This window comes from Pteropus medius, unplaced genomic scaffold (assembly GCF_902729225.1).
Source record: "Pteropus medius unplaced genomic scaffold, Ma_sr-lr_union100, whole genome shotgun sequence".
Taxonomy (NCBI): domain Eukaryota; kingdom Metazoa; phylum Chordata; class Mammalia; order Chiroptera; family Pteropodidae; genus Pteropus; species Pteropus medius.
This window is the reverse complement of record NW_024349798.1, coordinates 1,095,416-1,117,808: the sequence shown is the minus strand read 5'-3', so window position 1 is coordinate 1,117,808 and position 22,393 is coordinate 1,095,416. Positions and strand designations below refer to the sequence as shown.

Below are 22,393 nucleotides of genomic sequence, written 5' to 3'. Positions count from 1 at the left end.
GCGTGCCAGGCCCCGCGTTACCCAGGCAACCGGCGGGGGGACCACTCGCGCCAGCTCCCTACCCCTACCCACGCGCATCTCCTGGGGGTGCCCCCTTCCCAAGCCCTGGGCCCCTCCCACCAACGGTCACCGGGGGTCCTGGCAGAGGCAGGGGGTTGGGTGAAACGGAGAGGGGTCTGCGAGGAGAGACAGGACCAGGGAGAGGAGACAGGACCGGGTGTAGGAACCCCTACAAGCAGAAAGAGGAAGGGAGATGAAGCAAAACTTCTGGCGGCTGCAGGGTGGGGTTTCAAGAGAAAGGAGCCTGCAGAACTAACTCCTACCAAGGAGCAGCAGAAATGGGTACTGGAAGGCTCAAGGAAAGGGTGCCTGGAAAGAACAAGGACTGGGGAAGGAATTCCAAAGGGCAGAGCAGGGGCTGCAGGGGCAGTCTGGAACAGCTGGAGGGGGCTAGGGCAGAGGAACCTGAGGAGGCAGGGTGCGCCATGCGAAGAATGAGACAAATGCAGTTTTTATTCTCAACCTGCTGCTCCCAGTCCTAGGGCTCAGACTTCCCCAGCCTTTCTGTAGCTACGTCATCCACCCTCACCTCTCAGGTCCTTAAGGGTGTACAGGTATTTGGCTGGGATCCAGCAACTGTTTGCTTTTCTAACCCAGGTCTCTTTAAACCTCCACTGGCTATTTTAGGTCTGTCCAGATTGGGTATTCCCTAGAGACCTGGGAGTCCTGGAATTTGCTCTCCACAGCCACTGGAGCCTTGGCCTCACACTGGTGCTGCGTCTGGGGAGGGAGGAGCCAGAGCCACAGGGCAGAGCAAGGCCAGGACTGATACCAGGCCCAAGAAGAAACTCCTTGAAGATGAGACTAGGAGTCTTGGTGACAGCAATTCAATTCAGAGCCAGAGCCAGGTTTTTATTTAAAATTTATTGTTATGGGATCTGCACAAAAGGAGGGGGTGAAGGGTGGGGAACATGCAAGGGACACAGGAACACGATGACATGGCCAGGGCCACAGCTTCTGTCTTGGGGGAGAGGGATGAAAAGAAAAGGCCAGGCTGGAGCTGGGGTGGAAGAGGGAAGGGGAGACACTGCAGCTGCATTCCCCACCCCAGGAAGCACCTCTACCCCTGGATCCTCCCATTTACCCTGGCCCCCTAAGGTTCCATCTCTTGTCCTGCCTCTGGCCCTAGTGGCTCCTTCTTTTGCTCCCCTTGACTTGTTTCCCCCTGACAGATTCTCAAGTAGGGTGCTTAGGGCCTGACCCCAAATGACCCCACCTTATAAAAGTATAACCTTTAACTTCCCTGCTTCTGCCCCTTCTCCAATCTCACCTTTTCCTGCTTCTCTGAGACAGAATCTTTGATTCCCCTCCTTCCTCTCCTCCCCTCCCCTGAAAAAAAAAAAAGCACCAATTCCCCAGGGAGGGGCAGCAGACAGTAGGGCAGGACTGGAAGGAGGAGAGCAAGAAGGACCATCAAGGGAGAAGGCTCACAAATCCCTGGAAGGGTAGGGCAGTGGTTTACAAAGAGAAGAGGGGATGAGGGCAGTGGCCACTCTTGTCCTCTGCCACCCCTATCCACTGTCCAGGGGGCTTTAACACAACCAAGGGGACAGGTGTGTGCAGGGTCAGGTCTGATAGGGAGAAGAGAGGAGCAGGAGAAACAAATCGTTAAAACCTAGTGAATTCCCCTAAGAAAACATTTCTTCCTCCTTTCCTTCAGGAGGCTTTGGGTGGTGAGGGAAGCAGTGAGAAGTTGGTGGGAAGAGAGAGGGGGAAAAGGAGATGGTACCAAGGGACTTTCCTCCATTCTCCCCTCTCCCCTCACCAACCTGGAGCTCACCAGGGCTGGGAGGGAAGTGGCTGAGAGCTCACAGGCACCCCCTCAGCCCCCGAGAGGGAACCCACAGCTGTGGGAGGGGCTGCCACTGATGCAGCAGCTGCTGCCGCTGCCGCCGCCGCCGCCGCTGCTGCTGCCGCCGCTGCCGCCGCCATTGGACAGACCTCACCGGTACCTGCATGGTGAGAAACATCAGGAGATCACAGCGCTATCTGAATGGCAAGAGCCTTACCCCTTGCCCCACTCTTTCCCAGATTCCCTTCCCTGGGACACAGCCGTTGCTCACTTCCTGTTTGGTCCCCAGAGGCTTCGGCCTGCATCCCTACCCAGTTCTCCTGAAGGGCCCTCCCTGTCCCAGAAGTCTCCCTAACTTGAATGATAAATGGACATCCCTGGCCTTCCTGAGATCCCCTATTGGGCCCTTTGAGCCCCCTTATCCCACACACACCATCCCACCACCCCCAGCCATGCCCCACGCCTTGCCTGGTGGGTGCGGGGTCCCCCTCAGCAGGTGGGCTGTGGCTGGGGGGCATCTCCCGGGACAGGGGGGGCGGCCCCCCCCAGATGGGTCTGCATGTGGCCGGCCAGCTGGGCAGGGGTCTTGCAGTGCACGCTGCACAGCTTGCACAGGATGCGGTCAGCCCGCGGGGCCTGGAGCCCATGGTCCTTCACCGCGTGGATGCGCAGGTATGCTGCCGTGGTGAAGCCTATTGGGGGGTGGGGTGGATTGGGATGGGGGTATGGGGTCAGCCAGATGGAGACCCCAGAGACGGGGCTGTTCTCCTAGGCTGGGGACACCCTCCTCAGATGGCTCTGTCCTCCTCCCACCACATCCTTGGTAACCTGGGGCCAACTACTCTACTGGGGCTGATAGAATACAGCCCCTCCCTAAGCTTGGGACCTGGTTGAGTAGTGTCCATTTCTTGGTCTTTGCACTCAAAAAAACCCATTCTCCGTGGCTGGGGGATCTTTAATGGGGTGACAGGACACTGATTCCTAGCCACTTGAAGGGTTGACCCTTGGCAGAGACGGCTGTGTCCCCTCCCTCCAGTGCCCCATACAGTCTCAGCCCAGTTACACAGTGAATAAGCAAATGTTTTAAAAGCAGCTTTCTCTGCTACTGGGGCAGGGTGTGTGCTTGTGAAAGCCCTGCGAATATACTCCACTTGCCGGAAAAGCCGAAGATGTAAACTTTTGGCTGCACAGATGAAACCTTGTATTCCAACCCCTGGGCTCTGGCTCTCTTGACCACTCCTTCCCCAAAGCAGCCATATCCCATTCCCATTCTCCCCCCACACACCCAGAAGTTGACTCTTTCTGGTAGATCATCTCTTCCAACCATGACCTCTTAAAATTTAATGACGTTCAACGGTCCTAATGTTGCTTCATTTGCTTCCTAGAGGGCTCTGGGTGCCATGAGCTCTCAACTAAAGCACTTTAAACTCACATCTGTGGAAGGGACTCTGGCTTCGTCCCCACCCTTTTTGTCCCTGGCCCTCCCAGCATCCCTCAGCATGTACCTTTGTTGCAGAGCTCACAGACATGGTGAGGGCCCTGGCTGTGCACCTTCATGTGGTCCGAAATATAAGCCGAGCTCAACATCTTGCCACATACGTGACATGGCACCTTCTCCTCATGTCGTACTGTGTGCGCCCGCAGTCGATCCTTCGTAGCAAAAGCTGCCTCACATTTCTGGGGAAGGGGGAGGGGTGTGGGGGGTGTCAGGAGAGTTAAAGCTTCAGGGAGTAGGGAGAGGGGAACAAGAGGTTAAAGGAATCAGAGCCTTGGGGATCTTTGATCTGTAGGAAATGGGAGTGAAATGAAGAGGCCTTGAAGAAGGGATGAGAAAATGGAGTGAAAAAGCAAAAAGGAGAGAGAGAAAAAGGGGGTCTGAGAGGCTGAACTCAGACAACTACAATGAGGATCAAAATCATGAAAAGCAAGACAGGAGGAGGTGGGCTTCCTACCTCACATTTGAAGGGCCGTTCTGTTGAGTGCACTTGTCTGACGTGACTGTTGAGGTGATCCGGCCTGGGGATACGTTGGGGTTGGAGTTAGGGCCAGGGCCCTGGGATGTGGAGATGACCCCAAATCTGCCTTAGTACAACAGGTCTTTCCAAAGGTCCCTGCGTTTTCTCCCAAGCCTGGGGCTTTAGGATCCTAGTTAAGCAAGAGATCCCTCCCCTGGAGCAGGGCTGCCTAATCCTTGCCAAGCTTTCCTACAATCCAAGAACCCACCTCCTTTGCTAAGTACCACCCCCTGCTCCTTGGTAACCAGGAGAGGCTTTCCTCCCTCCTCCCTGGGAGTGGCTCCCAGTCCCAGTCCTCAGAAACCTCCTCCCTCCCTCCCCACCAGCCAAGGCCAGGCCACCTCCATCGCTGTCCCTCCCTCCCTACCCGCCCAGTGGGCGGCAGAGGCCCCGTGCACACCGGGAGAAGCTCTTGCCACAGTGGGAGCAGTTGTACGGCTTGTGCACAGCGCCGTCATGTGAGCGCACGTGGTAGCTCATGCGGTCCTTGCGCTTGAAGCGCTGCTGGCACACCGGGCACTGGTAGGGCTTCTCGTCAGAGTGCGACAGCTTGTGTCGGTTTAGGTGGTAGACGTCGCGGAAGGCCTTGCCGCACATCTCACAGGCGTGGTTCTTCCGGATGCGCTTTCCCGAGGCGGTTGTGGTCACCACGCCACCAGCAGCCACTGCGGCCGCTCCGCCGCCGGCACCCGCTTCTCCCCCTCCTCCGCCGGCTCCGCTCAGTTGGGGCACGCTCAGGAGGCTCAGGGGCACCATGGTGGGCATCTTCATAGCACCCGAGGGGACCCGGCCAGCCTTGGCTCCCGTGTGGATGGCCTCGTGCCTCCGGAGATTGTAGCCGTTCTTGAACTCCTTGGCGCACAGGGCGCAGATATAGGGCCCCTTACTCTTTGTCTTCTTCTCCAAAGCTGATGCGACGGGGGCCACCGCGACCGTCGAGGTTGGGGCTACGACGGCGGTGGCTGCGGCTGCAGCGATGGTGGCGGCAGAGACAGGGGGCGCGGCCTCGGGAGCGGGGGCCGACACCGGCGGGGGCGGCGGAGGGGGCGCGGGCGGCTGCTTCAGAGCCGCTGTGTCCACTGTGGAGGCAGTAGCTGGGGCCGGGGGCGCAGCAGCAACGGCGGCGGCGGCGGCGGCAGCAGCTGCGGCGGCGGCGGCCGCGGCCGACTCCTGGGCGGCGGCGAGAACCGGGAGCAAGTCCACCTGGAGGGGCTCGGCCGCCGGGGCCTGGGGCGTGGGTGGGGGTGCCGGCGCGGCCTGCGAAGACAAGGCGCCGTGTGGGCCGCGGCCGCAGGTCGGCGCCCTCCCGGCCGGGCCCACCACGGCCGGCCCCTACTCACCTGGAATGGACTCTGGGCGCAGCCCTGGGAGGCAAAGAAGCGGGACTGGAGCTCAGCCCCGACCTGCAGGGGGTTCTGGGCGTGACCCTGAGGTGGCGGGAAGGAGTTCATGAGGCCGCCCACCCCCCGGGAGTCCAGGCCCAGCACGGGGAAGGGGGGGGCCAGCAGCGTGCAAGGGAACACGGGGAACATGGCCTCGGCCACGACGGGGCCCCCGGGGCTCAGCAGGGGCCGGGGGCGCGGACCGCGCGGGGCCCGGGCTCGGGGCGCCGCCCCCGGCCGGCCGGGCTGGGCCGCGCCGAACGCATGGCCCGAGGGCCTCCCCACCGCCCACCTGCCCGGGCGCTAATCCCGGCCTATGGGAGGGAGGAGGGCTGGCGTTCTGGCAGGTGGTGAAGGCAGAAGACAGGAGCATGACGCCCCTGGTGGGGCGGGATACACCTGCGGGGCCTGAGTGATCCCGGGGCGGGGCCCGGGCTGGCTATGGCGGCGGCGGCGGCGGCGGCTGGATGCCTGGCGGGCGGGTGGGGAGCTGAATGGTCTCAAAGCCAAGGCGTTCACGGCGCCCCGGGGAGGGCGGGGAGGGCGCGAGGGAGGAGGGGGTCAGGCAGCACCGGGGCGCGCGAGGGGTGGGATCGGAGGAGGGGGGGGTGAAAAAGGGGGTGGGGCGGGGGAGGGGTTGTTACCTGAAGATGAAGCCGTTCCAGAAATGCTGGGATCCATGGTGAGGAGGGAGGAGGTGGTGGTCTCATGTACCACCCCTGGGCGGAGGAGGAGGAGGAGGAGGCAGCAGTGAGGGGAACCCAGGAGGAGGCAAGCGCGGGCGGGGCGCGGGAGGGGGGATGAGTGAGGAGGGTGGGGGGGAGCGACACTGCGCGCGGGGATGGCGGGCGGGGGGGCGCGAGGACACAGAGGCTGGCGGGCGCGCGCCTGTGATATGCGCGCGCGAGGCCAGCGGGAGTGGGGGGGGAGGTACGAGGGATTCTAGCGGGAGGAGGTGCGGAGGAGCCACCCAGCAGCCCGAGTCGTCCCAAGTACGAGACCCCTGAGACGGCCGCTGATTGGCTAACGATGGCGCAGGTGGTGGGCGCGAGGGAGACAAGGCGGCTTCTCTCCCCCCACTTCAAAGATTCCACCCCCCTCCTCCCTCCGCCAGTGGCCGTTATTTCGCGCGCACGCGCACAAAACCGCTGTCGTTGAGCGGGAGAAGAGGTGCGCGCGCCGGGGGTACGGATGGGGCGGGGCTAAACTCAAAGCGCGCTCCCGCATAACGGTCGTTGTCCTCGGGCTTTCGTGTTAGGTTTTTGTTTCCTATCGGCCACCGTCCTTTCCCCTTCGGGCGGTTTATTTACAATCCTGCGCTGCTTCATATTTTCCCAAAGATGGCGCCCAAAGGAGTTAGCCCACGGAGCTTGTGGCCCGTCCCAAGGGCAATTATACCCCTGGCCCCGCCCCAAGTCCCAAGAATCAGGCTGAAGCAACGGAGTTGAAACGCATTTATACTAAATATAGGACACACACACACGAAATAGAGAAGCGGTAGTCAGGAAGGGCCACAATGCTGACCCGCGGCGGCGAGACCCAGGATGTTCGCCTGCAACAGGAAAGAAGGGGAGAGCAGCGTTAGACTCGGGTCAGGGTTCAAGCTGGGAAGAGGAGGGGGCCAAGCCATAAGCTCACCTTCAGGAATGACTCCAGCTGTTTCCCTGACATTACTTTCACTCGTTCCAGGTCTTCCACCTGGCAGGACAACAACGATGGGCGTGGGGGGAGTCTATGGGCCACCAGACTATTCCCCACAAATCCAACTCCATTCCAGGGCTGCCCTTCATGGGCCATTACCTGACTGAAGGGGCCATGGAGCTTCCTCCAGCCCACGATGAGCTGGGCCTTTTTTTGGCCAATGCGCTGCAGGCTACGCAGATCCCGGGCTGAGCCTTCGTTAAGCAGATTTAATATTTTTTGACGCCCATTGACCAGTAGCTCTGGGCTGATCTGGAGCTCCCAGCAGTCCTCAGCCTTCTCCAACGGCTCTGAGCCATTCAGGCACTCCAGCTATGAGGCAGGGGGAAGTGAATGACAAAAACGGTAGTTTGATGTTCAGCTCACAGCAGCTAACTGCTCTAGGTTCTTCTGCCAAGGATGGAAACCTAACAGCAGATACCTTCCGCGCTCTCTCCAGCCTCTTTCCCTACTGTCCTTCCTGTCAAGTGTCTGTCCAAAAACTCTTACCTCTGGTCACTGGACTGATTCTCACTTTATCCAAATTGTGAAAGAATGGTAATAGAGTTGCTGTGAGGGTCAAATGAGTTAATGTAAAGCACATAGTTCTTTAGAAATGGTCCCTCATTTCTAAAAAAGAAAATGCTGCCTTTCACCGCTAGAAAAGCACATAGAAGGCACTCGAATAGTACCTCCCTCATCCATACCATCTCAGTGTTTAAGGCAATTCTTCCAGTGTTGTTTCATTTCTTGAGTGTTTAGTCATGTTTTCCTATGTGTAGAGGGCAGGACCCAGGCTACACACCTTACTAGTAAGTAGTTACTGAGAGTGAGAGCCATCAGGAAGGAAAGTTACAGTAGACAACCACTCTATGTACATTCATATCACTATTTTTCATCCTAAATGCCATGTGAGATATCTTTGTATTTAGAGGGAAAGCAACTTGGAGAAGTTGTAAATAGCTGATAAATGTTCTGACAAGTTGTGCAACTCCATGGCTAGTGGTCTCCCACTAGAGCTCACTACTTCCAAGCTCACCTTTCTCTTGCGGCTTTTCTTCAGGATATGTATGTCAACATTTGGAGATGCTGCCTGCTCCTGTACTGAAAGCAAGAATTGTGAACTGGAGTCATTATGGAAGCTACTTTTCACTCTCCCTGGTAGCCACTTGGTTCTCCCATTTCTGATTCCCCAATTCTTCTCCACCCCAAGTTAACCTCTTGCTGTGTTTCAACATGACCTTTCTTATACCAGTATTTGAAAGTAACCTCAGTTCGTCCTGCATGATAATCATGCACTTGTCCGTCTACCTCATTGTACTAGTACTAAACACCTGAGAACAGAGCATTAGCTCTATTTCAGATATTCCTCATGCTTCTCTTGAGCTGGCATATGGTGGGAGGGCATGAGGATTGCTGTGGCTAACATCTCCTCCCTCCTGAGAAGTTATCTGGTCCCTCCTGGCTCTCATAGCCAAACTTACTTAGTTGTAGGGGCATCACCACAGCCTTCTTAAGGGGCTTAGCTACTGTGACTGTGCGGCAGGCAAGGGGTTGGTGCATTGTGGGAGATCGTTTCTCTTTCTCTTTTGGGTCCACAGCTTCCTGGGCCAGTACCTTGGCTTCCAGTTCTTTTTGCTTCATCTTAAGCCTCTGTTGGAAAGGATCAGGGAGAGATGTGACCCAGAACCAACTTTAGGATAGCTTGAAGGACAGCGGATTAGGAAAGTGAGTGTGCAGGGTTCCAAGGCCCTAAAGGGCAAAGTGAGGACCAATGGGAGGGACAACTGGAGCCCACTATAATTCAGGGCTTTCTAATGATCGGGGCTGCCCAGAGGTGGGACAAGCCTCTTTTTGAAACACTGAAGGGAAGGACTGTTCAAGCAGAGTCCTAACTTGAGAGCTGGGAATTTTTTTCCGCTCACCTCCTCACATCTGATCTCAATTATTTTTCAAAGCTCAGGCACATTAAAGACATTCAAGCAGAAGCTGAAAAACTGAGAGATTCCAGTGTTAGATGAAAACTGGATGCTGGTCCAACCTTTCAGTGTCCTTCCCTTTCAGAAGATCCTTGGATTACTTCTCAAGGCCAGTAGGAATCCCAGCTCCCACCTCTCCAACACTTACTTCAATCTCCAAATCCTTTTCCTCCACTGTCTTCATGAGCACCATCCGCTCTCGCCTCGGGGTGCTCAGTAGAGGGGTCCCCTGGGTCCCCTGGGAGCCCAGCAAACGGTCCAAGCTCAGGAGGTGCTTTAGCATGGCCGGGTCCATGTTACTTAGCTTCTGTAGGGGGCTGAGCAGACAGAGGTTATTCTCCACCTACCTCTTCCCTCATCACCCTCTTCAGCAGCAGGATTCCCCTCATCATGCCTTCCTTAATTTAGTGTATCATGTAGTTCTAGAACCCTGGTATTAATTTGTTAGACGACTCTGAGCAAGTAATCCAGACTCTCTGGGTACAGTGTGGGAATCGATGATACTCGCCCAAGTAACCTCTCAGGGATGCCAAGAGATCAGATGAGAACAAGCATTTAACGAACACCTGAGTTCTAGGTATTTGGAGCCTGTATGGTTGTCCATTTGGAGGAGCAGTTAAGGAAGCTTCACAGAGGTCATTTCAGCAGGGCTTTGAAAGCCACTGAAGACCTCAATGCCAAACCTTTCCTCTCTGTAGGCAGCAAGAAAGGCCTATTCAAGCAGAGTCCTGACTTAATCTGAGCATAATAATGCCTAACATTTGTTCCTTCTGTCTGGAAATTTCCCCCTTACATCTGATCTCAATTATCATTCCGAGTCAGTTTGATGCCACCTTTCCCATGATGCCCAGCTTGATTGTGAATCTTCTTTCCTACGCTCTGAACTAGCTTTTCAGAAACAGCCTGCCCTGTTCTTTGTGTGCAAGTGCCTAGGAGGGACAGGATCAGAAAATATGGGTTAAGATTAGAAGTCACTTCTCCTTTCCTGGCTCTCACAGAACAAGTAGCTCCTCCTCATTGCTCTGTGTACCACCTACCTTGCATCATATACCGAGGTTCTTGTCTTATTTCTCTTACTGAAACGTGAGGCCCCTGAAGGGAAAGGCTGACTAGATCTGCTGTGTCCCATCTCTGAGCTTACCCTTGAGTACCGATCTGTAATACAGATGTGCAAGTGTGTACGTATTTCTGAGTTCGTGCACATAGGAGAGGGGACCGCTGACAAATGCTTTGAGGATAACATTGAAAGTGTGTTTCTGAGTGAACGAGCACCTTTTTATGTAATGTACGTCATTCTTCCTCAATAGCTCCCTGGACCAAAGTGTACACTAATCCTGGGCCTCCTCACTTCACCTGTGTTCAGCAGTCTTGGGACTTACAGAGTTTAGAGAGGCTTTATTTGGGACTGAGTAGAAACAGGAGAAGGTTAAAACTGCAACTGGTTCCTTGGAGTTAGGGAGTGCCAGGTGGCGAGACACAGAAAGCAAGACCGCCAAACAGAGGTGACCTGAGGGTTAGTATGTACTGGGCCATGAGGTGGGGCTATCAGAACTAGGGAGAGAGGGCACACACAGAAGAGACTCAGTTTAGAGAGGCTTTGTTTGCAGCGAGAGTAGAAGCAGAGCAATTTCAGGACAGAAACTTGCTCCTTGGAGTCATGGAGGGGTTGGACTCTAATACATAGACTGAGAGGTCTCAGTAAAGATGTCTCCATCTGTCTCCTTTGCTTTGTTCTTATCCTCTGGACTTGAAAGACCTGATCTAGATTATTCTTTGAGCCAGAAACAAAAATGCTTTCCTTGAAACAACTACACCAAAATGTAAGATTTTGTTGACTGCTTAAAGGGCCTGGAAAATGGAAAGCGAGGGGGCAAGATGCCCTAGGCTTCTCTAGGGCCCCAGCAGCATCCAGGAGACGAACAGGTTTGCAGCTCAAGGGTCTGACAGGCTAAACCTACTACTGCTCTGCACCGAACCCAGAAATAACAGGAAAGGGAATATGCCCAAGGCCCCTTTCCCTCTGCTCACCTGAATTTCTGGGAGGCAGAAGCTAGAAGTGCTGGGGGCTCAGGATTCCCAATCTCCTCTTCCTCGGGGCCTCGGGTTTTCTTTGCCTCTGAAGGGCCTAGCTGTTCTTTCTGAGATAGTTTAACAGGTGCCAAGACTACAGAAAGATGGGGCAGGGGTTGTCAACCTCTGTGCTACTGCTTGATAGATTCAGCATACTCCCCAGTTGTCCAGACCTGGCCTTTCCACTCCTGCCAACCCCAGTCCTCACCATGAAGCTGTAGGCTCTCATTGGTAAAAGGTCGATTAATCACCTCCTTTGACCTGGCAGCAAAGTTGAGTGCAGAGACTGTGTCTAGGTAGAAGCATCTCTCGGGGGCAATGTTGGCAATGAGGATGCTGTGTGCTGAGCCACCCAGAGAGTCCTGAGGGATGGGGATTGGGCAGATGGGCTAGTCAGAAACCCCATACTTCCATTCCTTGACTGCTGTTCCTCATCCACCCCCAGCAGACCTGAGAACTCCCTTCTCTAGCCCCTTTTGCCGAGATGGGTAGCCTGACCTGCAACAAGCGAGTGAGCTTGCTGTCCCGGTAAGGCACACGAGGGAGGCCCTGGTTCAGCGCATCCACCACCTTGCCCAGCACAAAGAGGGAGGTGTTGATGGCTCCGCTCTCCTTCAGCCGCAGGCCCTTGTTGCCTGTGCGCCGGTTGTCCTCTGAGCCGGCCAAATCAATCAGGTAGAGTTTCCCCTCCCGCTGGCGAAATGGGGCCAAACGTTCCCGCTGATCCACCTGAAGGGTAAGGGCAAGGGCCCCAGGCTTAGCTCAGGCCCAACGGGCTTCCCAGGTCCTTACCCGTCTGTGGGCCTCACCTTAACCAAAAGCACCGCATGACTGCGAGAGGAACGCTGGTTGAGCCGGGTAGCTCCTACAGTCCGATTTCGACTAGCTGGCAGGAAATGCCGCTCAAAATCAGCAAAGCTAGTGATTGGCTTCTGTGTGAGGCCCGGAATCAGGATGTTTCCTCGACAGTCTTCTCGGATCACCAGGTCTCCTGATGCAGGGTCCAAGAGGTCTAATACCTGTTGGAGCAGTCAGAGATAGGGCCAATTTTCCAGTACAGGCTGTTTATTTCCTGGGGATCAGTCTCCTTTTCTCTGCTGGATTCTCAGTTGTACCATCTGCAACTTCAACCTCGGTCTTTCCAGGTCTTAGCTCCTTGTTAGAGCACAGCTGGGTCTTATTTTGACCCTTCATCTATTCCCTCCCCAACCAGAGCAGGGCCTCACCTTTTCCTGGTAGATCTCTAAGTAAGACATAGTGACAGAGAGGGTCCATGGCCGGCCCTCAGCGCCCTCCTCCCTTGTGAGCTGTAGGAGGTCCATGAGAGCCCGGGGAATCACTCCAGGTTGCTCTGGGCTGCCCAGCATTGTGTGTGTCTTCCCTGGGGAAAGAGTGGAGAGAGCTGTGAGATTTTTCCTCCCCACTCACTAGCCCTTTCTGACCCATAGCTATTCCCTGTCTGACTCTCTTACCTGCCCCTGTGGGCCCATAGGCAAGCACACTGGCATTCTGCCCTTCCAGCAAGTGCCTTAGGATGGGCTGTACTGATCCTGCATAGATGTCCTGCTGAGAGCTTCTCTCCCCATAGAAGGCATCAAACCTGCAGACAGGAAAAAAGCAGAGAATTAGTGAATGGTTCCCTTCTCACCCAGACCTAGAGGATAATACTGGCCTCAGATTTAAAAGTCTCTATCCCTTTTCTTATACAGACCTTAGAAAGCACCCACCAAACACCTATTCCATCCCAGTCCCTGCATAGGCGTTAGAAATACAGAGACGACTCTGATGTCCCTGCTCATGGGAGTTCTGTAGTCTGATGAAATGGATAGATACCCATATTTTGCTGTGATTCAGAAAACAAAGATGAGAATGCACTAGAAGGAATAACTGATTCTGCTCAAAGAAGGAAGATTTTGCCACAGAAAGATATTCTAAGTATAAAAAATAGCACACAGACAAGACATAGTATGAAAGGGCAGGGCTTCCCAATCTTTTTCACATCACAGTACATACAGAATGTAATATTTGTACACCATGATGGAGTAAATAGAGGATGCTGCTTATGACTAGATGAAACTCAACACACCCATAGGCCATTCACAGCACTCTGGTGGAGAAGCTGTGACTAAGGCCACAGCGATGATTAGTGTAAGTGGAGTACAGCACGTATTGGGCGGATGAGGCTGAAAAGAAAGTGAAGCCAAACTATCAAGGACCTAGAACAAGGCTAGTAATCTTTTTCTGTAAAAAGCCAGATAGTAAATATTGTAGGCTTTCTGGACCACGTTTCCTTTCAAAACTACTCAATTCTACCATTGTAGTCAGAAAGCAGTCATAGACAATATGTAAATAAATGAGCATGGTTAAGTTCCAATAAAGTTTTATTTGTAAAGACGTCTGGTCAGATCTGACCTGCAGACTGTAGTTTGCCACCTTCTGGCCTAAAATAACAGAGCAAGAAGTCTGAATTTTAAATCTCCAATGGAATTTTAAAGTAGCTGCCCTTGTGAGTTCTGTCCTCAAATCTGGGTGGTCTTCTCTGACACCACCCAGCTGCAGCCTGGGTCAGTTGGTTGGTTTATGTTCCCCCCACCCTTCCCACAACTTCCCTAGATCCTATTTGGGCTCCCCTTCTCACCTTTGCTGCTCCCTCCTACTTTGTGCCTATTTCCCCCACAAGACTGGAAATGTGTAACGTATGTTTGATTCAACCTCCAGTTTTTCCCCACAGTATCCTACAGAGGACCTGTCACAATGTGTATCTGTGAACATTTCCTGAGTGAACAAATGAAGGCATGGGGAACAAAGCATGCAAAGGAAGGAGCAAGGATCCTGAGGAAGCAGGTCTGAGAAATTATGTGGGCAAGTGATACTGTGAGCAGGCCTAGGAGAAAGATAGGAAGGTAGAGTGGCCTGAACCTTACTGATATTTGAGAGTCTCCTGATGGTTCCTCCAGTTGGCGATCTCTAGAGAACAGCTGTCCAGGCCCCGTACACAGAAGGTACCATTTGCTCCAGCTGTTTCATCCACAAATGGCCGCAGTCGCACAGCCACCCTTACTCGAGCTGGAGGTGGACGCCGGCCAGCTCCCATCTTGCTTAGCCGACAACGACCAGCTCCTAGAGGAGAGAAGATAAGCTTTAGCATGATATGTGGTGTAGCACAGAGAAAGTAGGGACCAGCTCTGCTGAGAAGTAGGAGTGTTGGATGTGGAGGTATTTGGTATAGCTGAGCTCTGAAAGATAAATAGGCAGAAGGAATGGCATGTGCAAAAGCATGGAGGTGTGAAAGTGTGGTCCCACTGGAGAACTGGTGAGGCAGGTGTGTGTTCTATTAGTGAAGACGAGGAGAGAAAGGCAGGAAGGAAAAAAAGATGAATCAAATACATAGTCTCAAGCAGAGTATGGTGGAGGGTTTAGAGGAGAGAAATTATATACAGGTCAGGGACTGTAAACCATATTGTGTACTCAGCAAACATTAACATTTATTAAGCACTGACTATATGCCAGACATACTGTAATCTTCATGGTATCCCTGAGAGATAGGTCCTATTAGTTCCATTTTCTCACTGAAGAAGTTCATACAGGTGCAGCAGGTCTTATGAGCACCTTGGTATTTGTACCTGGGGCCATGTAACGATTACTTTATCTTGTATCATAGCCTACATTTTGTTCTTTTGCTCTTCAAAGGAATAGAGCAAAAACAATACAAAACCCCAGCATCTTAGTAGACTAGAGACAGACACCTCCACCCCAACCATAACCAGGGGCAGAGAAGGCTGGAGGCTGGGGCCCTGAGGATACCATCGGGAGGGCCAGTGGCCACAGCTCATATCAGGGAAGCTCTTTCGACAATGGCTATGCTGTGGGTGTCCCCAAGCTTAGCCTCATTTCCTTTCCAGCTCTACAAGTAGGTCCAGGGGGGTGTAGAGTGTAAGGTATACATGAATAACCTAGAAGATCTAAGTGATGCTGATGCTGCTGGTGGGACACACTTTGAATTGCCAAGATGTCATAGATCAGCACTTCACAGGATTGCTGTAAGGGTTAAGAGTTGATATTTGCCCCTACTAAAACGAGTCAATGAACTGCCAGACTTTTCTGTGTCTATTTCTTACCTGTGGTTTATAATACATACTTACATGTATGTATACATACACATACACGCAAAACTGTTAATGATGGCTTTTTCCTGATGGGAGATTATGCAGATTAATTTTCTGTTACCCAGTTCTGTAATGCGATGTTTGCTTTTTTTTAAGAATGACACTGTGGATATCTTGGTTCAGAAGGGATACATTCTCAGGCCCTTCTGTTTCAGCTCAGTTTGCAAAAGGCACTGACATGCAATCCTCTATTATAAGCTTTCTTTAGTTTGCTTTTGATAATTAAATCTAAGTCATTTGAAAAAAAAATTGAGTTTTATTTTTATCAGAAAACACATGAAGATAAAACTAAAAAAAGCCTCTTATTTTTTTACAGTGAAAAATTTTTATATTTAGAATTAGCCAGCTGGACTCGGTTTAGATGGTCCCAATTTTGTTGGCAACATCCAAAGTATCATAGTCAGGAGCCAGTTAAGTTGAACATATGCCTTCTCTCCATCAGGCCTGATCAGGGTGTTGACTTTGGCCACATCAATGTCATAGAGCTTCTCCACCGCCTGTGTGATCTGATGCTTTTTGGCCTTGACATCCACAATGAACACAAATTTATGGTGTCTTCTAGCTTCTTCACGGCTGACTCAGTAGTCAGGGGGAACTTGATGATGACATAGTGGTCAAGCTTGGTTCTCCCAGGGGCAATCTCTGAAGATGTTTGGGTGGCCTTGGGAGCACAGTGTCTTGGGCCATCAGAAGATGGGTGACGTGCGTGTCTTCTTTTTTTTTTTTGTGGCTGTGGATGCCTTTCAGCTCTGCTTTCTTTGCCTTCAAAGCCTTTGCTTTGGCTTCAACTTTGGGAGGGGCAGGGGCTTTCTTCTTTGCTTTTAGTGCTATCTCAAGCCTCTTTATTTTTGTGAGGACTGAATGAACTGGAAAAAAATCTTACGAGAGTATTTCTCTATTTTATGTTAGAGGATACTATACTGTAGCTTATAGCTAACAGCAAAATTCAAACCTTTATCTCTTCACCTCCAAAAAGTTGCTCTTAATGAGGATGTCATATTGCCTCCCTATTATGTAGCAACTAGAAAAGTGCTTGGCAGCTCTGACTCTCTCCTTTTTGCTGGTGTTAGCAACTGGTCATTGGGCACCATAGGCCTCATATAAGGCAAGACACTGTGTTGGCCAACACAGAAACAGCAAGACAAAAAGGTGGATAGATGACCCCTGGAAAGAATCTTACACATAAACAAGACATACCCATAAGCAGATTATTTGTTACATATTGTCTATTTCAAAAAAAACAAAAAAAACTGGGCCTCTATTCTTTCATCTGGCAAATGAAGCTAATTATACCGTTTCTCACTTAATTGTTTACAAAGTACTTTGGCATCTAATTTTCATTTGAACCTCATGCCAATCCTGATAGTGAGTAGCAAGAAAGTAGAAACCTTCAGGTGTACCTGTGCAGATGAGAAAACTAAGGTGCAGAGAGGTTCACTGACTTGTCAAAAATGTGTGTAGGAGACCCTTCTTGCCTGCCTTTTCCCAGGTTTTGTGTGCTTTTGAAAGTGTGTGTGTGTGTGTGTGTGTGTGTGTGTGTGTGTGAGAGAGAGAGAGAGAGAGAGAGAGAGAGAGAGAGAGAGAGAGAGAGAGAGAGAGAGAGAGAACACATAAAGATATAGAAGCACTTAAGAAAGCTTAGTGATCCATACAAGGGTAAGTCTGTGGTGATATAGAAAGAGTGTAGGCTCTGGTCAGAGGGAGGTGAATTTAAATTCCAGTTCTAACACTTATTAGCTTGTGACTTTGGGCAAATGACTTAACATCCATGTGCCCCTGTTTCTTTGTCTATAAGAGGTTGGGTGGGCCTTGGAAGGGCTTAATGAGTATTAAAAGAAGTAACATATAAAATTCCAATGCAATAACTAGCATATAGTAGGTAGGTTCATTATTCAAGGTAAGATAGCCTAGGTTCAAATCCCAACTCTGCTGCTTACAACTAACTAAATAACCTAGGAAATGATTGTCTACTCCTGTGCCTCAATTTCCATACCTATAAAATGGGAATAAAAATACTTACTTGTTGGGTTGTTAAGGCAGTAAATATGGTAATTCATATAAAAGTGCTTAGAATAGCATTGGTACTTAGTAAAAGCTCAGTAAGTGTTTTATTTTATATTCAACCATTATACAAATAAGGAAACCTCAGTGTAGACAGGTTAGCTAACTTGACAGCTAGTTAGTGACAGAGCTTCCAATAAAGGTCTATCTTCAAAGTTCATTATGTGAATCCACAGGCTGTCTCAGGCCCTTCATCTTTGTATCCTCATAGGCCTTGGAGTCTGAGGCAAATTCTACTACCGGCTGTGTGACCTTGGCAAGGCTTCTCAAGCCTCAGTTTCTCTTTATAAAAATAACAGTATCTCACCTTGTATATAAAAATAACTATGGCACCCTCATAAGATTGTGAAGAGTCAACGAAATAACATACATACAATGTTTAGCAGTGCTGGCAGCAAGAGCTCAGTCAATGTTAGCTACTATTACTACGCTCCTTTCTGCTACTCACTCCTCAAGGCAGCAACTAGCTTCTGCCCTCACGGTTCGGCAGTCGCCAATGTCCTCCTTACTGTTAAATCCAGTAGACATGCTCGGTCCCCACTGTATTTGACTTCCCAGCAGTACTTAACACCCTTGATTTGTTTTCCTTTGGGAAGTGTACTTATCCCTTAGTTTCATGTTGACTCCTCAGTTTCTGCCATTCTTAAATGTTTTTCCTAGGTTCCTTCTATCCTCTGTCTAGACCAGGGTTGCTCAATTTTGGCATTATTGACATTTTAGGCTGGAAAATTCTTGTGGTGAGGTTGTCCTGTGCACTGTAGGATGTTTAGGATCTTTAGCATATGCTAAACGCATATGCCAGTAGCATTACACACCACTCCATCCCTCAATTTTAACAACCAAAAATGTCTCCAGACAAATGTCCCCGTGGGGAACAAAATTGCCCCCAGCTGAGAACCATTACTTTGATTCATTTCATGGGCATAGTTGGCTTTAATTACCATCTAAAAGCAGATGACTCCTAATTGACACCTCCACACCAGAGCTTTCTCCTGAGCTTCAGAGCCACTTTCCCTGCTGCTGCCCTGACATCTCTTCAATGGTTTTCAAGTACTTCAAACTCCACCTGTCCTAAACTGATCTCTTCCCCATCTCTCTGCAACCTCATCTTCCTAACATAAATAAAAGGAACCAACGCAAAAGATGAGAATCTTTCTTAACTCCACCTTCTCTCTCACCTCCCATATCAGTATTCATTAACATCTATCAATTCTACCTTTTTAAATGAGTCCACTTCTCTCTATACCTACTGCACAACCTTTGCCAAGGTCATCATCATCTCAACGGTCTTCCAACTGGTCTCCCTGCCTCCAGTCTCATTCCCCTCCAATCATTCTCTCTCCACTTCCTTCCTTACACTGTAAGCTCTTAGCCAAAATGAATTTCCTTCAGTCGCTACAACACACCGACTTCACTCACACCTTTGGGACTTTACATATGCTATTCTATCTCTCTGGAATATCTTCTTTACCCCATCCCCTCGCCACCAAGTTATTGAGGTAAACACACCCTACTTCCTCTAAAAATCTTCCCTTGTAAAATAACTGCTGCACTAAGGCTCTGTTAGGTGTACCCATCACTCTTTTTAGCTCCTCTAACCAAGAACTGATCACACTCCACTGTAATTGCTTATTTGTCTGTCCATCTAGCTGTGAACTCAGTGAAACCTTTATATCCTCAATGCCTGGCACAGAGTAGGTTCTTAGTATTTGCTGAACAAGTTAAAATTTGGTGAACAAACAAACTAACATAAAACAATGACTTGTTCGTTTCCTGTTTAAATCATAAAAGTGGTGGTCATTCTTGCCCCAAAGCTCATGGTCCAGGAGAATAGGGAAGGAGAGGCACATGTAAACAACTGCTTACAGGACAAGAGTCTCTCCCTTTCATTATAAAAGCAACTTTGAGATTGGGCAAGGCTAGCACTTATTTCTTCTAATTTTCCTCTCTCCCACAATTCCCAAGTTTCATTCAACTTAACTCTTCTTTTACGATGAGGAAATTGAGCCAGAGAGCATCTTTGGCCTTTCTTCACATTATAAATAAGAAATCACTTGGTAGTCTTTTTGTCCCACGAAGGTCTGGCAAACTCCTATCCAAACTTTGAAATGCACCTCAAATATCACTTCCTTAATAAAGTCCTCCAAGAATACCTAAGGGTTTACTTCAGATTCTATATTCTCTATATCAGTATATACATATTTCTCATTGCTTTTCCAGTTATATATGTTTACTACCTACGGAAGTAGACTATAATCTCCTCTAGGGAAGGGACCATATTCATTCAAGCGTTTTTACGATACCTACTATGTCCTAGACGCATTGGTCTTGGCAGGGTAAAAGCAGTCGTGCTGACAGCAGGAATATCATGTGTTTGGACGTAATGGTTAAGAGCAGAGGCCTTAGAGTCTGACTGCCTGAGTGTAAATTCAGACCCCAATATTAATTAGTTGTGTTAACTTTGAGCAAGCTATTTAACCCACCTATGCCTGGTCTGTAAAATAGTAAACCACCTCATAGCTTTATGTGGAGATGAAATGATTCATCACCGTAAAGTGCTTACAACTGTGCCTGGCAAGGGCTCAACAGTGTGTTTGATATTCTACTAAATAGCTTTGTTCCTCCACAGGGCCTGAGAAACAGTAAGGGCCTCAAATAAATTACTATGGTGCCCACCATAACCACTGACCAGAATTCAGTCTACAGGATGAGAGCAGAGACAAATGTAAACAAATACTCACATACAAGATTCTGAAATGTCCTAATAGCCTTTCTAACCCTAAAATAGCACTGACTTCCATGGCTAGAGTGAAAACAAACAGTTCCTTATTTCCCTTTTCTGTGGTCTCAGCACATCTTTTGCTGTCGACTCACACCCAGCTGCAGTCCATCTGAACCTCGGCCTGCCCTCCTACATCTCTCAGGTTATCTCCCCGCACCTGAACACGTCATACACAGAATCCTTCCCCCCGAACACGCGTCCAGCACCCTTATTTTGTCCTTATGGTTAGAGTTGTAGCCACTTTAGTTCGCTTATTCACGTAATCTCCTGAGATGGAGTCACTGCCCCCATTTTACAAAGAAATTGAAGCTCACAGAGGAAAAGTGTGCTGGACTCAAAAGCACTTTTGCCAGAACCGGGTCTCGGTCCGCGTGTACTGATCAGCAAAGTGAGCTGACCAGCTTGCGACTCCCACCTTTCCCCTCCTGCTCCTACTCCCCTCCAGCCTCTCCAGGACAACCTGCGGAGCTGGGACCAGACTCCGACGCGATACCACAACAGGCTTCAGACCTCAGCGCCCCGCTCAAGCCAGGCTCACGTACCTGAGGTAGCAGCCGCCATCTCGCGTCGCCTCAGCTGCACCAAGCCCCCAGCGCCATTCCACTCCCTCCTTTGACCTGTCTTTCTAATTCGAATTTCCCGGTGTTCCGCCCCCTCTCCTAGGCTCCACCAATCACGGCGGCTCACCGCCGGAAGTCCCTGCTGCGGATTGCAACTATCCGCCCTCTAGGGCTCGCTCCCGAGTCCTGATAGAAAAAGGTTCCGCTGGCGGAGGACACTTACGCGCACGCTGGACGCCGCTGCCGTTGACGTCGGAGACCGAGCTGCGGCGCAAACTCCGAAGCCCGACGCAAACTCCGAAGCCCGACGCGTTGGCGACAGTGGCCGTTGAGGGGAGCTGCTGAGCGCCGTTTAGTTTGAGTTTACTGCAGCATTTTCGCCTCATTGTTTTCCCCTCAAATAACTACGAATTTTGGTACGAATCAAGCAGACAGTCAACTAAGGCACTTGATCAATTTAACTAAAAATTTCCCTGAACTCGGTACAGCTTTCACTGTTTAAGTGGCAGAAATGGTGATTATATGAATAAGGAAGACGTTGCGTGGAAACGAGATAATAATAAAAAGACTGGTAGCGATCTTCACTTTCCACAATTTCTTGCCTCAGAAGTTTCGCGCGCCTGGGGGCGGAGTCGTTTTGTAGATTGAGGGACTTGACTTCTGCCGGTCAATGGTGCTTTAACGTCTGGTAAATTCTGTAGGTCTGGAGCACGCTGGATGCATTGTGGGCGGCCACGTTGCACTCACCTCTTGCCGAGACAGAAGCCAGATGACATATGTGCCCCCTTATGTTGCATGTCCGAGCCAAGAAGACCAGCTCGGGTTTTCTGTAGTTAGTAACTCAGCACCTAACATGTCAGAAGCGGTAAAGGTATGTTTGGTCTGTTAGTTTCACCCAAGGTCCCATGTCCTGTAGGTTCAACTCTGTTAAGTACCCTGTCCTTTCTGAAAGCTTAACTGGGGTTCTGGTAGGACCCTGGTTTAGATAGTATTCCAACCTATTAGAAAACAAAACAAAACACAAATAGTGATTCTCAATTTTTTGGCTTTGTGATCCCTTTACATTCTTAAAAATGGAAGCCCAAAGATCTTTATATAGGTTTTATCTATCCATATTTACTGTATTAGAAATTAAAACAAATTTAAAATATTAATGCACTTAAAAATTACAATAATACATCCATAAAGAAAGTGGATTAGCAGTTGCCAGAGAATGGTGAGGTGTTGGTGAATTGAGACTATTGCTAATAGGTATGGTGATGGAAATGTTTTTTAATTAGACAGTGGTCATAACTGCATAACATAATGAATATACTAAAAACTACTTAAGTGTACACTTAAAAACAATAAATTTAATGTTATGTGAATTATAACTCCATTTAAAAATTTGCCCCCAAAATGCAATAACAAACCCATTAAATATAAGTAACATTTTAATTAAAAAAATAAACGTTTCCAAAGCAAAAAAAAAAAAAAAAGCATGGCATTGTTTTACATTTTTATAAATCCAATGTCTGGCTTAAGAGAAAATAGGTGGATTCTCATATCTGCTTCTGTATTCAGTCTGTTGTGATAGCACGCATCATATAGCCTCTTGAAAACTCCACCGTATACTCAAAAAAAAGATGCAAGGGAAATAATAAAATGTCATCTTTTTTTTTAATTATGGAAATAGTTTGGACCTTGCAGACCACACTTTGAGAACCACTGACTTAAAGGATTGGCAGTTCCGTATTAACCTGCACTTCAGAAAGGGCTATTCAGATTTTCACATTTGTTGCTAGTCCCCAGATATTTGGTAAGATATCTGCCAGAAATAGTGGAAAGAGCATAGGTCTGGGAGTCA

General features: G+C 49.9%; 2 protein-coding genes across 3 annotated transcripts; both read right to left on the bottom strand.

Annotated features, from left to right (window-relative positions):
- Window positions 1–905: 905 nt before the first annotated feature.
- Window positions 906–5,578, bottom strand: MAZ (MYC associated zinc finger protein). 2 transcript variants are annotated; one of them, XM_039884544.1, is made up of 6 exons: window positions 5,208–5,578; window positions 4,268–5,124; window positions 3,805–3,868; window positions 3,358–3,529; window positions 2,321–2,544; window positions 906–2,012 (listed from the first exon to the last, which is right to left on the bottom strand). In XM_039884544.1, exons 1-5 carry the CDS (start codon window positions 5,397–5,399, stop codon window positions 2,342–2,344), a joined length of 1,488 nt encoding a protein of 495 aa, XP_039740478.1. In that variant the 5' UTR covers window positions 5,400–5,578; the 3' UTR covers window positions 906–2,012; window positions 2,321–2,341. The 2 variants fall into 2 exon arrangements, with proteins under 2 accessions (XP_039740478.1, XP_039740479.1); XM_039884545.1 differs by lacking the exon at window positions 2,321–2,544.
- Window positions 5,579–6,693: 1,115 nt separating this feature from the next.
- On the bottom strand, window positions 6,694–20,686 carry KIF22 (kinesin family member 22). Its single transcript, XM_039884536.1, has 14 exons — window positions 20,530–20,686; window positions 13,903–14,098; window positions 12,451–12,578; window positions 12,205–12,359; window positions 11,788–11,997; window positions 11,477–11,707; window positions 11,187–11,340; window positions 10,937–11,072; window positions 9,057–9,225; window positions 8,414–8,582; window positions 7,969–8,033; window positions 7,050–7,262; window positions 6,888–6,947; window positions 6,694–6,801 (listed from the first exon to the last, which is right to left on the bottom strand). Exons 1-14 carry the CDS (start codon window positions 20,546–20,548, stop codon window positions 6,751–6,753), a joined length of 1,956 nt encoding a protein of 651 aa, XP_039740470.1. The 5' UTR covers window positions 20,549–20,686; the 3' UTR covers window positions 6,694–6,750.
- Window positions 20,687–22,393: the final 1,707 nt, after the last annotated feature.